Source organism: Salminus brasiliensis, chromosome 13 (assembly GCF_030463535.1).
Source record: "Salminus brasiliensis chromosome 13, fSalBra1.hap2, whole genome shotgun sequence".
Lineage (NCBI taxonomy): Eukaryota > Metazoa > Chordata > Actinopteri > Characiformes > Bryconidae > Salminus > Salminus brasiliensis.
The window spans coordinates 35,167,121-35,182,551 of NC_132890.1; the positions used below are offsets into that span (position 1 = coordinate 35,167,121).

Genomic DNA, 15,431 nt, shown 5'->3' on the forward strand with positions numbered 1-15,431 from the left:
AGTCAAGAAACTGTCTAGCATCTACAAAAGGACAATGATCCAAAACACAGGGTATCTCACAATTCACTGTAAGGAATACAAGCTGTGGATTTTGGAATGGCCCTCACAGTCCCCTGACTTGAACATTTTTGGAATTCTGTGGGTAGATTTTAACATGGTGCACATGCTGGACTGCCCAGAACTAGGAGCCAACTGCAAATTAGAGAGGCTAAAACTTCTTAAAATCAGACAATAAAGACTCCTAATTGGATGCCAATGATGTTTGCTAGCTGTGAAATGTTGATACTAAGTACTTCCTACTTTAAGTCACACCCATTGCTGACACAGATGTGCAAATGCACACACACAGCTTGTTTAGTCCCTGTAGGGTAGTACTACCAATAGAATAGGACTCTCTGGAACAGATAAACATAAACCTATTGGTGCCATGCTGCTTAATAATGCCAGACATGGGCTAGAGGGGTATAAAGCCCCCCCCAGCATTGAGGAGCTGTGGAGCAGTGAGGAAAACTGTGTTCTCTGGAGTGATGAATGGTGATGAAAGCTCCATCAAATACTTTTGGGATGAGTTGGGGAGTTGGGGATGATGAGGTGGGGTGGTGATCATCATCCAACATCCTGACCATAGTAACACGCTTGTTGCTGAATGCACTCCAACTTTATAATATTCATGGTTTCAGAAGAAACAATAAAGGAGCAGGTGTCCCAATACTTTTGTCCATATAGTGTATGTAATTTTGACAGGGGTGCCCATATGCTGTGTATTTATTCATGTATTTTAAAGCAGCATTAAGCAAGAACAGGTAAAGTGCAATTAGTGCTTTGAGACACCCCTAAAGAAATACACTCTTACATGCATTTCTGGTCAAGCTAAGAGATGCAGAACCGCCACTGGAAATGAAAGGAGCATGTGGACTGAAAGGAGCGTATGGAATCCGAATAGATTAATTTTCTGTAGAAATATGGGGTGGAGGTGGTTCAGTTATCATCACAGGTGGGTCAAGACAGCACTCTGTTACTCTATAACTCAAGAAAGTGGCGACAGGAGAAGAACCATCTGCCCAGACTGCTGCCAAACGAAGCGTCTGTTGACTACAGAGTACAGAGTAGAGGACGTGAATGTGTGTGTGTGTGTGTGTGTCTGTTAGTAGTTGTGGAATACCAGAGGAAGGCCCCTGTTGACTGCTGACTACTGACATTTTGCCAGTATCTTTAACTTATGCAAGTGGATTCATAAACCTCAGATGAGCACCCTGATTAAAATCAGCCCTACACCTCTCCACAAAAGTCTATGATTTGTGCTTTCTTGTTTTGGAGGGAGAGTAGCACGTTGGCTAGCCAGCTGCACTGCTTCGAGGCGTATTAAGAAGAGAGAGAGAGGGGGGGGTGTGTGTGGGGGGGGGGCTACAGTGAGAAGATGGGCCTTGTGTGTTTTTATTTAGACATGAGGAATGTATTGGAGCCGGGGGTTATGAACATATGAATGGACTCAGTGTGCCTGTTTTAGAGCACTGACATCATCAGGGGCCGCCATGGTGACATGGTCGTTAACGAAGTCCACAAATGAGCAGAGCCTGTCCCTCAGGTCCTCTCCCATGCATCTGGCCAAAGGGGACAGATTTTGGCCAGTCCTGGACTATCACTCTTGGAAAGCCACAGCATTTAAGGAAATATCACATCCCAAAAATGGAATCCTCACCCATCTTAGTTTCCCCCATTCTACTGGTCACTGTTTTAGCCAGGTCAAGCAGGGTCTGCTAACTTGTTATCATTACATGTCTTTAATTAATGTCTTTAATTAATGGAACTGTGTTGGGTTTTGAAATGGTGCTTGAAATGTGGCAACCGCCCACTGAAAGTCATTGCTTTTAATAGGCTTATACTTACACATTAACCAATCAGCCATAACCTCACCTACTCCCTGCCTAATACTGAGTAGGTTGTGCCACCACAACAGATCTGACCATTCAAGGCATGGACTACACAGGACCTCTGAACACCTCCAAGACATCAGCAGCAGATCCTTTAAGTCCTGTTAGTTGTATGGTGGGGCCTCCATGAGTCGCATTGATAAGCCTTAGGTCATGGGTTTGCTGGTTGTCCGTTCTTGGAGCACTTTTGGTAGGTACTGACCACTGCAGAACTACCAGAACAAAAACTCACAGGACCTGTCTGATGTTTTGGAGATCTTCAGACCCAGTCGTCTAGAACATCACAGTTTGGTTTCTGTTAAAGTGTCTCAGATTATTACGCTTGACCATTTTTTTTTTTCTGCTTTTAACACCAACATCACCTTCAAAAACTGACCGTTCACTTGCTGCCTAATATATCCAGCCCTTTTGTTGGTGTATGTCTTTATATATATATATATATATATATATATATATATATGTACACACACACACACATATATATATATATATATATATATATATATATATATATATATATATATATATATTGTTGCACAGTGACGGCTCACAGTCTCAAAGGTAGTTGGGGAGTTGAGGATGAGATGGGGTGATAATCCAACATCCAGACCTCACTAATGCTCTTGTCTGAATGGGATCAAACCCTTACAGCACTGCTCCTCCTCCAAAATCTAGTAGAAAACCTTCTTCTTCCTTCAGTAGACACAGTTACTCCAACAAAAGCAGGATCTGCTCTTTTTTCTAATACCCTTGATTTTAGATGAAACAGTGGATGACAAGGTGTCCCAATACTTTAGTCCAAAATGTGTATGTAAATTCTGAGGATGTAAATAAAAGATAAATCTTAGCTAATGAAAAGCATGAGGAGGCCCACCATGACAGCGCTGCCCTAACTGGCCTTAAGCTCTAACTGTCAAGGAACAGAACAAAAAAAAGATGTTGCTGAGAAGATGCTGGCTGATGGTAAACAATCCATGTATAGAAACAGGCTGTGTTTGAAATCATCAAGTAAATATAGCTGGCAGGCTGTGTTGTGGGTGCTGATTAGCAATGAAAGACACCAGTGTCACATTTAAAGTTCGGTTTATAATAAACTCGACCACAGATCTGCCACAGAGTCTGCAGAGCTGTGCACGCACACAGCGAGGTGACAAATGCATGTGTAAGCAAAATCCTTGCCGTTTGTGTTTGTGTGAGTGTGCATGATCAAACGTGCTTGCTTGTATGCGTGTGTGTGTTTGTTTGTTTTCAGGCACATACAGTAGTCACATATATGTGTGTGTGTGTGTGTGTTTGTGTGTGCGCTTTAGGCTCATGCACCAAAAACAAGAAGACACAACCACAGATTATTTTTTTTCACGTACATTTTATAACATAACAATTTGAAGTACAATAAGAAATAGAAGCTACCGTTTATAAAACTCTCCAGCAGAACTTAATGATGGGCCAGCATCAGCCTTTTCTTTATATAACTGTATAAGCAGACAGGTCTTTAAATTTCATATCAACGTTTATTTTTTTTTTCTGTATAAAAAAAAAGAAAACTCGCTACATTTGGTCCTGCGCTACCTCAATTTTCCCATGAAAGCACCAGCTGTCTGCATCTCATATTTCAAAGTTTATAAAATATAAATTATTGAAAAATATTCAAATGTTTGTGAACTAAATACATTAAAATTCTCATTAAACTCATTAAAAAACCCAGAAACACAGTAAATTGTACAAAAAAAAAGGAACGACTGGAAAGAAAAACAAAAAATAAAAAACAAAACAAAGGTTTCCTCATTAATGGTTTTGTGATATGCCCTCATCACAAAGTTTATGCACGTATGAATCAGAATAGTTGCTTTCGATACATATATCCATCACTTTCAGCTTGATATTGAAGATATCGATCAGTCTCTGTGTTGGTTAAAGGAAAAACAGACAGTGACAGAATACCACCGAACATTTTCGGATTCCATGAAGTACGAGACGTTAAGGAGACGAGTAAGAATACGAGTGAAGATTCATCGGCAGGTAACAAACACCTCTTCACCCCAAACATTCACATGGACGCCCACACGGGGTAACCGCACTGGACTCATTTCCATGCCCTTCCCCTATGTTCAGAAGATCCATTGTAATTCCTGGAAGATTTCCATCCACCCACTCTGTTTTTTTTTTTTGAGGTGTGTTCTTTGATTTCGTGCTTACGCTGTATTATTTGACTTCTTGGTACCCGACTTAATCCACGCCGAATTCATTTGCTCGGTTCAGTTCACGAATACAGATAACAGATAACAGACAAAAGGGATGAAGTTAATGGATGTTCATTGTATCCTCCGGCAGCATGGATGAGCTCCGGAGCGTCGGGCTCCAGGACCTCACATGGGTTGGGATGTTATTTCTGCTTTGACCGTGGCTTATTTGTTCAATCTAGGTCTTTTAATAAGGAGTTATGAAACGCAATCTGTACAAATAGACAGTTCTCCAACTGCCCCTTCAGGACGGCTAGCGATCCACCACTGTAAACAATAACATTTGTTGTTTTTTTTTTCATAGATGATACTTCTCGACTTTGGCTTTTTCCCACAAAGCCCCTGTGTACTGCGCTCTTCCCACACAGGAACGCGACCTGAAATGGTGCCGTGGCGGAAAAACAAGGCCGACAAAGGCAACGCGACCCGAACTGCTGCTTCGGCCCAACATTGCTTCATCCCAACATCTTTGTGAAGTTGGAGGAGAAGACCAAGAACATGTGAAAAGCAATTAAACATCTCTGTGCTGATTCAAATCTCTGAGAAGCTTCTAGCTAATGCTAAATGAATACACCGTTCCCCAGCTAGCTTCGTTCTGCAACTAGCTAATACAAAAGCCATGTCATCTTCTGTTACTTTCTTCAAACGTAATGACTATCACATTGTCCTAAAAACAAACCAAAAAAACAGTCAGAAGCAAGTCCCTACGTCCTTCAGCCATCTAAAACAATGATAACGATGATAATTCACTCAGATTTCAACCTTCAGCTTCTTCAAACACCTTCACACTGTTCCTCAAAGCATATGTCTCCTGGTTCTTGCTCGAAGCATTCCAGCAAGGCTAAGCCACTTAGAGAGACTTGCTAAAGCTCTTGAAGTGCATGTGGTGACGCCTCGGCCATGTTTAGCCTTTAGCTGCGGCCACACTAGACTTCTGTCTGTGGATTTTCTCTTAATTGGAGCAATTTCTGCATCTGTGACTTCCGTGAACTTCACGTCAACTTCAGTTTGGGTGAACTTTGACACGGATATGCATGTTTTTCTGTAGCCCAATTTTACTGTAGATGGTAGGTGGGATGCCGAAGAGGAGCTAGCACACAAACCACCCGCTGCTCCAACCACGGCTGCTATACGTAGTTTAATACCAAAGCTAAAGCTGTACTGTACTGAGGTGAGCATACAATTCCATATGCCATAATCACAGTTAACTGGTACAGCCCCAGTCACGCCCATTTCACATTAGACTGCAAACGTCTTTTGTGGCCGCAGCAGATATGGCTCGCGATTCAGTCACAACCAGAACCAGGAGAATCCCCCAACTTATATGACATTTCCAATGTGCTAGACTTACGTACTTTTCGCCCTACCTGCAACAGACAGACAGCGAGACTATGCACATGCTTTTCTGCATTTGCTGCTGATCTAAGGGATCTATCACAAATATACCTACACAGACGAGAAAGATGGACGTTGACGTGGACGTGGAAGTGATGGACGTGTCAAAACAGACTTAAACTAAGGCAAGAGATGCTTGAAGTCCTTTGTCCAAACATAAGAAAAAAGAAAAGAAACTGAGTTGTGAGGTGGGCAGCGCTCGACAGCTGCCTGCGTCGCGCTCGGCTAAAACCGAAACACTTCTGCTCATAAGCCGAAGGCGGGGTGTGTTTGCAGTCAGACAACGTTTAGCAGTAAAACGGCTACTTTCAGTTGTGTCTGTCACCCATTCTCGGTTTGAGTGTGAAGCAGCTCTTCTAACCGAACTTCTCGTATCGTCTGCCGACCAAGTCAGAGATTTCAGTTGGGATTTGTGTGCAAAGAGAGAAAACAAAGCAGGGTTGGTTGGGGGTGGGGTTGGGTGGGGGTTAGATATTTGAATCAGTTTGGCATTATCAACCCTTCATCTTACATATATGAGCCATAAAACTCTAATAAGAAATAATACTGGCACAAACGTATCAGAAAGAAAATAAAAAAATAAAATACTTTTTTTTTTTTTTTTATTCTGTGGTCCATCTGAGAACTCTGTCCGTGCCTCAAGCAAGGGGGACAGTGACAGTGAGTAACTTAATAGTAAATATTTCGGTGAAGTTCCTGTTCTCTCTAATTTTGGCAACATTATTTAATAACAGGAACTTTCCATCCCTACAAAGTCCACTTTAGGAACGAGTCCTTCATTCTTTCCCGGTCCTTCCTTCTCTCTAGCAGTCGTTGTTGGTGCTGCTGGGTCAAAAACAAAAATGTAAAATTACAAAAAAAAAAAAAAAGAAAACGCACGGCGGCTCTACATGAAACTCCCAGTTTTTTCCCCGTTCTGAGCTGCATATGGATACGACACACATTCAAACTACAGACTAAGGAACTTTGGTAAAAGTTTCGGAATGCTTCCTTTTTGCGACGGCTGCAGTCATGAGCTCAAATACAAAAAAACTGGACCACGACTAGGTATTAAGACAGGATGTGACTGGACCCAAACTGGACACCCACGGTTACCAGGGTGACGGAGGAATTAAAAAAAAAGTCTCTTGTGCCCCGGTACCGCCCGCTCTGGTTCGTTTTTTTTTTTTCGTTTTTTTTTTTCACTCGTCCGTGTCGGGCTTGACGTCCAGCATGGCGTGCAGCTCCTCGGGCGTGTAGCCCAGCAGGCTTTTCAAGTCGCAGACGAAGCGGTAGACATATCGCTTGCCGGACGTCTTGTGGATGATGTTTTTGTCGTAGTAGTAGCGCAGGCCGCGGCTCAGCTTTTCGTAGTTCATCTTGGGCTTGTTCTTTCTCTTGCCCCATCTTCGTGCCACCTGCAGGAAAGAGACACGGACGGTGTTAAGGCCTATTCACACCAGGTCCAATTTAGAAGCTAGGAACACCATAGGTCTCCTGAATTCCTAACCTCCTACATTGTGATGTCTTTACCTTCACTAGCACACTAGTGCTCATTAGCGAGGGAAGCTACAGTGACAAAAAATGATGGTTCTCACCATCATCCCCCAGCCGTTCAGCTCTGCCCCACCATATAATTTCTTTAACCTCCACATGCTGGTCATATTAGCTTATGTGCTCTGCTAGGAACAACATGAGCAATATAGCTCAGGCAGCATGTGACGGTAAGCCTTGGTGCATATTTACAGTGCTATTCCTTTCAGAGCCTGTGGCTATGTACACTTATAGTGGGTATTTCATTCCTATTATGCATTTTTGTGGACCAAGGCAGATGTCCGTGACGTGATTCTGGTTCTAATTATAATACCATAATACATACAGGTGCCTCCAAATCACTAGGAAATCACTTTCTCTAGAATACAGCATTAACAGGGAACGAGAAATCACTGCAGCAAACAGATACGCCCTCCTTCCACAGGTTGCAAAGCCCATAACAAGTCCAATTTGCAGCACTGATGTACACAGTCAGCTTTCTAAATGCAGTATTCTAGCCCTATACTAAATTACACTGGTAATGGGCATGGGTAATGGTCTCCGCTGACAGCCCGATTTGATCTCATTTTACTAATCTGTAACTAATCTGTTTCTGGATCATTAAGCAAACTAAAGCTCCATTGTCAGCACGAGCGAACGTATTTACTGCAGCCCCCTCGACCCCCCTCCTGCCCTCTTCGCCCCCTCACCTCATCTGGATCGGAGAGTTTGAACTCCCAGCCGTCTCCCGTCCAGCTGATGAACGACTGGCAGGACTTGTCCGTGAGGAGCTCCAGCAGAAACTGCCACAGTTGAATGGGTCCACTACCTGCACACAGAGACACGCATGCAAAAATAGCACCTTAGTGTTGAAAGGAGCATTGCACAATGCAGTGCAGTGTTGAGAAATCAAAGATCGCAGCATCATAAGCAATGGTTTGAGCTTAGTATCGCTTCCAACACTTCAAACACACTCTGCTACCACCATCAGAGTAGCAGCGATGGTTAGGGGCAGCCTGATACAGTGATTGTAGAGCACGTTCATGTGGGGTAACGTCTCGTTCATTTTCCATGCATTTCCAAGGACCAGAAGGTTCAGAAAGACACAAGGCCCCCAGTATTCACACTGTCATTCCACAAGACTGACATCACCGTGGTCTCTGCCCCAAAACTAAAAATATGAGGGACTATGTGTGTATGAGCGAGTGTGTTACTGTAGGACTGTAGGACTACTGCGTCTGTGAGAGTGTGTGTGCGTACATGGCAGTATGAGTGCGTGGGTGTGAGAAAGCTCAGCCGGCGACGGTCCATTGCAGCGAGGGGTCGAGTGTTTCCCGACTTTTTCTCAGTCATTGTGAAGCAAGGCGGCGTTTTTTTTTTTTTTTTTTCGTTTTTAGTTTATGTGTGTAATTAAATTAAAATCTAAATAATTTTCTTAGCATTTACATCTAGAAAACATTGACTTACAGGCTGCCCCAATCATGTAAAACCATCTATACTGTAATAGTACACTATTTTCTTTGTGACTTAACTGAAAATACAAGGTAAAATGGGGTAAATGAGACACACTGTATTGGACAAAAGTATTGGGACACCTGCTCACTCATTGTTTCTTTTGAAATCAACTCATCCTAAAAGTACTGGATGGAGCTCCACCATCCATCATTCCAGAGAACACAGTTCTTCCACTGCTCCACAGCTCAATGCTGCTGGGGGGCTTTATACCCCTCTTGCCCACGCTTGGCATTAGGCAGCATGGTGCCAATAGGTTCATGATGTTTATCTGAGAAAGTCCAGAAAGTCCAATTCTTTTGGCAGTACTTCTTCTCTACAGGGACCAGACAAGCTGTGTGTGTGTATATGTATATATACACATTTGTAAATCTGTATCAGCAATGGGTGCAACTCTAAGTAGCAGAATGCATTGATTAGAAGGGGTGTCCACAAACATTTGGACACATACTGTATGTCTGATAGCTAGGTTTAAAGCCTGAATTGTGAACACAATTTGCAGTAGGGCAGCATTAATAAGGCCTTATGCCAGCTTTAAAGGAGAAGTGAACGGCATCTTAACTTTCAGTGGATGTGAATGTACAAGGATTTTATTGCAAGATTTTTTTGTAGCATTTCTATTGATCCATTCATCATGAAAATGTCATATAATGTACAGAACAGCTACCAGATTCTAATTATGAAAGAAAGTGAAAAATTTAGAAATACATTTTTTTCTTGGGTGAAATGACACCATAAAATGACAAAAGCAGGCTTTAGCCTTTGAATAAGCCTTTATAAATATTTATGTCATTTGTCGTAAACGTCTTATATGTGGTGCCATACATGGCCTTGTGAATGCTGCCTTACTGTAAAGTAGCCCACATTTCTTATAGTTAACAGCATGCATCACTAACCACATGAGCAAGTCCATGTCAGATTACCTAACAAGCCATTACCCGTCGAGGCAAATGTGTGGCATGCAGTTTGCAGTATGCTAATGAGCGTTAGCTGCAATAGCCTCGCAGCACCAGAAAGAAACTGCAAGACTATCCATGTCTTAGCTGATGAAACACCCCCCTCCCGGATTTAACTGTTTTTTGTGAGCCTGCGAGAAGAGACTAGTTGTTGTCCAGCTACAGGAGCCGTTCTCTCGTGCCACGTTTGTGCCGTGGCGTGCTGAGAGCATGTGTAGGCTGAGGAGGAGGCCTGCTTCTGCACCCAGCTCAATAAGCTTCTTTCATCTTTGCGGTTTGTGCATTAAGATGAACCAACACTTCACATCACACCTGCTTCAAAGCCAAGAAGCAAGGCAAGCAACCGAGGAGAGAGAAAGAGAGAAGGGTGGAGAAGAGAGAAGTCTCTCTGAGAGTCAACAGCTCTCAGAAGCAGCATCTTCCTGATGAGAGATTGTGTGTACATTCGGCTAAAAATATATTCACTGAACTTGCATCAAAAAATACACACGTAGATGCCAGAGCCTGATTATTCGAACCTCTGCTCAGGTTTGCAGCAAACCTGGCGAGAAAGCTTCTGCAGGAATCGGTACAGTCAAGCACTGTATGTGTGTCTGTCTATCTATTTTCTCCATCGAATTCTAAAAACCAGGCCTTCGCTAACGTCTTCACTAATTCTTTGCGTAGAGACAAGGCTTCTGCGCTCAGCTACACTCAGACCACACCTACACCCCCCACCAACCGCCCCCTTGCCCCCAACCACCAGCACTTATGTCTGTACTTATGTTGAGGTGTGCAGGCCACTCTCACAATAGCTCCCGAAAGCAGATGAACTAACGGTTAGACGCAGGCTTTGACCGCGGCCGGCAGCGCTAAAGAGTTAAAGAATAAAATAAGTAGAAGAAGAAGAAGAAGAGGAAAGCAGGCTGTGTTGATGACTGTGTTGTGCTGCGGTGCTGTGGTCATGTCGTTCTCTTCAAAGACGTGATGCATTTGTACTCGTGTTTGTGATTTGGAAACGTGAAACGCGAAAAACCTCAAAGCTCAGGCAAAAGGCTGTTTTTATCGCTTCCTCGCCTTATCAACCCCCTCATCTGCACACACCAGGACTGAGCGCGCCCAGCAAGCACTGCGGCTTCCACTGCTATAAACAGCCATTTCAAACCATTACATAAATGCCTATTAGACGAGTCGGCAGCCCTCTCGCGCGCTCTCTCTCTCTCTCTCTCTCTCTCTCTCTTTGCTTTATTTCTCAGTCTTTCTCCAGCTCTGCATAGAAGCACACTCTCAGACATTCTTCTCCATTATATAAAGACATGAGTTTATGAGGACTAATGATGCAAGCACTGTCTCGGTTAGCTGAACGTGTGTTTAAGATTAGCACTAATGGCCGTCAGTGAGAGCGCTAGCTTTCGTTCTTAGTATTTTTTTTTAAGCTCCTTTGGTTCCGTTCTCCGTCTTTCAGGCAGGGTGCCACAGGGTTGCCATCAGCCATGACGACGAGGTGGTTATAGATTCAATCGCTTTTCAGTTTGAGTCAATGCAAAACCTTTTAAGTGACACTGCACGGGGACGAAGGGATTCCTTTCGCAGTTATACACTGTGGGTACGCCGTCCAACATAACATGAGGTCTCGCCCCAACAACTTTACAGGAGAAGGAAAAACGCTCTTAACTTTTAATGGAAGTCAATGTAAAAAGATTTGATTCCGAGTCATTTCCGAGCATTTCTACTGGTCCGCTCGTCATGAACTTTGGACACAATGTAAAGAACAGCTGCTTGATTCATATTCTATTAAAAAGTTCAAAACTGAAAAATTTCCGTGACGGCGATGACATGCCTCCCCAACTCCAGCTCGGCGTGCAAAACCTGCATGAGGAAATCTCTTAAAAATGCGGCTTAAACAGCTTAAAAATAGCCTCCAAATGCTGTAAACTCAGACGCGTGTGTTGTGACAGGCGTGCTCGTAGGTTTTAAAAGCTGTGTCTTTGTGTGCGTTTTTGTAGCACGGGTTCAGAAAAAGCCTCCCAGAGATTGAGCGATAAAGAGCCTCTCAGGTTAAGTGCACGGAGCTGCTATCATTTTGTGCTGCGCCCTCCGTTGCCAAGACGACCTGGGAAATGGGTTGAGATGCGGGCCGCAGATAAGCCCGTGCACATGAAAAATGAGGAGACGGAGAGAAAGGTGCATGGAGAGAGAGATAGAGAGAGTCATGTCTGTCTTTGTTGCTTTCGGGCTGCTGCAAATTGGTTGGACAAATAGCACGCTCACACTCAGGCGGGCTGCCAGAAGCGGCAGTGCCATAAATGCTGAATTTAGAACTTGCAACCATTTCACAAAGGTGCCGTTGTGGTTGCAAAACTGGTGCAAGGTGCTGCTCCTCCGGATCCCGAGGCGGAGGCGTCCTACTAAGTGCACTCTCGTTTTTTTTTTTGCAGGTTTAGGGTGGAAGAGTTCATTTGCTGCCTCATCCCTTGCCTCCTTGCCAGTTTGGAAAGGTTTCTCGGTTTTGCATCAGGACCCTCAACTCTTACATTGATATGTGCTCTTATTTCTTTGTTTATGTATCTATATAGTACAACCAGTGTAGAAGGAGCACCGGCTTAAGATATAAAGGTGGCATTGGCTACGTAATTAGACACAGCCATTGTCAATAATACAGAGCATCTTTATCACGACACCCCTGTAATAGCTCTGCATGACAATATATGTCCAAATATTAGTGGACACCCCTTTTTTTATGAATGCATCCAGCCTTTTTAGTTGCACCCAGATGTGCAAATGCAGATAAACATGAATCTACTGGCATCATGCCTAAAACCAGCTGTGGCATAAGGGGGGAGCTACTCAATATTAGACTAATGGTACTAATGGCGTATCTTGCTAGCTTGCTGCCAATGTCCAGCCCACAGAAGAAGATGAAGCAACTACAGCTATGACTGTTAGAGAACTACATGCTGCACCTTCACAAAGGCAGCTTACGTTATCTTTTGTGACTAATTAGCGAGACTTGTGTGATTCACTGGTGGCGTGCTTCAGCCCGTATTATACAGGCCTGACTAATAGCTGAATCAGTGTGTATTAGACCCGGGCGGGATGGGGGTGAGGTGTGTGTGGGGGGGGTGTTGTATTTGGGGAAAAACTGACCCGTGTAACCGGCGAGGGCGGCAGCGGGGATGACTGGCTTGTCCTTGCTGAGGTCAGAGCGCTCCCGGACGTAGTCCTTGAAGGTGCCCTTGTGCTTGTGGCCGTGCAGGGCCGTGGGGTAGTCCTCTGAGTCGAAGCTGTCGTAGGACGGCACGCGCTGCAGACTGTTAAACGACGACTGGCTGCTCCACGACTGCGTCAGGCGGTCACAGCTTTCGAAGCTCTCTGTGCTCTCGAATGAATCCTGGCCTCCCAGCTTACCTGAGAGAACGAGAGAAAGCAGAGAAGGGCACAGTGAGCACACACTGAAAGCCCAGCGTTCAGTATTCACTTCATAACAGTCTGGACCCTGGCCTCCGCTCAGCACACGCTGGCCAAAGTCTTACAGCTTTATAAGGTGCAATGTTTGGAAGCTATGCTAGCCAGGGAAGGTTTCATGTGGGAGAACTAAGAGAACTACGAGAACTGAGAGAGGCTTTGGACCACAAGATCAGAAAAAAACAAGACCCAGCCAGAACCAATGACACTTTTCCCTTTACACAATCATCACCCATCCATCTTTGAGAGTTTTTTTTTCATAATTGGAAGAAAATCGAAACAAATTGCTTCTCTGTTTTAAGCCAAAGCAGAGATAAAAAGAGCTGTGCCAATTGAACGCCACTTAAGGAACGAAAGCTAATACAGAGGAGAGGCCAATCCCAAAATCTTCCACTGCAAATTGAAGCCACATGTGAGGCCTAGTGGTGCCACAAATACTTTCCCACGTTGGAAAAAAAATTTACAATTTACAGCGAGCAAGGCTTGGTTATACCTAGAGAAGTTTCCGTGATGTTCTACACCCGATCAGCCATAACATTATCACCACTGACAGGTGAAAAACTGAAAAACACTGATTATCTTCATCTACAGTGGCACCTGTCAAAAATGGGCAAGCATAAGGATCTCAGCCACTTTGACAAGAACCAAATTGTGATGTTCTAGACAATGACTGGGTCAGAACATCTCCAAAACGTCAGTCAGGGGGTTCTGGTATGCAGTGGTCAGCACCTACTCTATATATCACTGCTGTGGACAACACCACTAAGTCACTTTATACAACAGGAATAGACATAAACATACATATTTATATTTAGCTCCACTCTCTCTCAGACTATACCTGTCTTATAAATATGAGAGACATATCAGAGAATTTCTACAGATCCCTCCTGTCTTTGTATATTCTGTATTTTGTGTATATTTTGTATATATGCAAAATAATATAATATATGTTAATATCATTTTTATATAACTTTATTTTAATATGTTTAGTATGTATATAGTTTTGTCCTCCTGTAGAGTCCTGTCCTGACATGTTGTGCAAATGACAAATAAACCTGAGACTTAAAACTTGAACCTACCAAATGTGCTCTAAGAAAGGAGAACCGGTGAGTCGGCAGCAGGGTCATGGGTACCTAAGTCTTACCCTGCTCACCCAACACACTTACCACCATGTCAGTCAGTGCCCTGTGGGGTCCTGACCATTGAAGAACAGGGTAAAAGGGGGCTAGCAAACAAAGTATGCAGAGAAACAGATGGATACAGTGGAGTTATAGACTTATACAGTGCTGCTATATGGTGAGTGGAGCTGATAGGATGGAGAACAAGTGTGAAAACAAGGAGGTGGTTTTAATGTTGTGGCTGATCGGCTGTGATGAACTTGCCAGAATTGCTAGCTAAACAGATAGCTTGAATTTTGCCTGTGTTTTTGTCCGTTTCTGCAGATAATGCTGAGTCATACAGTCTCCGACACCACATAAGCACGTCTATTTGCGATTACTTAACAACTTTGCTTGCTTTGAGGCGAGTGAGTGATCTGGTGCAAAAACTAAAGAAGCAAACCTCAGACGCCAAACATACAAAGGCTGATCGACCACATTCGAGGTAAAAGGGGAAAACTGAAAATTTTCGACAAATCATTGCTTTAAATCCTTCCTAAACGCAAAGCGAGAGAGCCATGCACACGAGTTAGCTCATGCACACGCGTGAAAAAAACACAACGATGGTTTTGTGAGAAACGCGCCCTGGGCTTCTTTCGCTCTCTTGACACCTCTGGCACCTTACGAGAAGACAAAGGCTCTCGAAAACAGCGTCCCCATTACCATCACTCGGCCTGAAACCTTTTACAAAGAAAGCAGAGGGCTGGAGATCTCGCTGCTCACTGCGGCTTTGCACTTCGCTCACTTTGATGCAAACTGCTTTTGTTTTTTTCTGTTTCTTCCCTATTTCGTCTTTCTCTTCTGTTCACTGCGGGAACCACAAATAAAACCCAACGGCCTCCTTCGCTCTGCACACGCACACGCGACAACACTGCAAAACACACACGCAGAAAATCTCGCCAAAACCAAAGCTATGCGGACCACACACACCACCAACCGCCTCAGTCGCGGCGAGGACGGACAGAAATGGGGACACTGCTAAAGGTTCAGTGAGAAAAGAGCACAAAGAGAGAACATTTGATGACAGGGATGGTCCCTTCTTACGTTTGTGCTAGTGGTCAACCCATATACTCATTTTTGCTATTTTCCAGTAAAACAGTGAAAACAACACGGTAAAATATATTAATATTATTAATATTAATAATATAATATTAATAATATAAGTATGGAATTATTATTATACAGCGGCCAAAATTGCATTCAATAAAAATAAAAAAATCAATTAAAATAATAATTGCGCACTTTGGCCATTTTAAGGCACTCATTTAACAGGCTTGAGGAAGC

General features: G+C 43.6%; 1 protein-coding gene across 2 annotated transcripts in view; it reads right to left on the reverse strand.

The window, feature by feature from the left end:
- Positions 1 to 3,283: 3,283 nt before the first annotated feature.
- ets1 (v-ets avian erythroblastosis virus E26 oncogene homolog 1) overlaps positions 3,284 to 15,431 on the reverse strand; it is a 67,892-nt gene continuing 55,744 nt past the window's right edge. For both annotated transcript variants that reach the window (XM_072695245.1, XM_072695246.1), the window contains 3 exons: positions 12,673 to 12,933; positions 7,789 to 7,907; positions 3,284 to 6,963 (listed from right to left, as the gene is read on the reverse strand). In XM_072695245.1, coding sequence (XP_072551346.1) covers positions 6,748 to 6,963; positions 7,789 to 7,907; positions 12,673 to 12,933 — 596 coding nt within the window. In that variant the 3' untranslated portion in view covers positions 3,284 to 6,747. The remainder of the gene's footprint in view (positions 6,964 to 7,788; positions 7,908 to 12,672; positions 12,934 to 15,431) is intronic.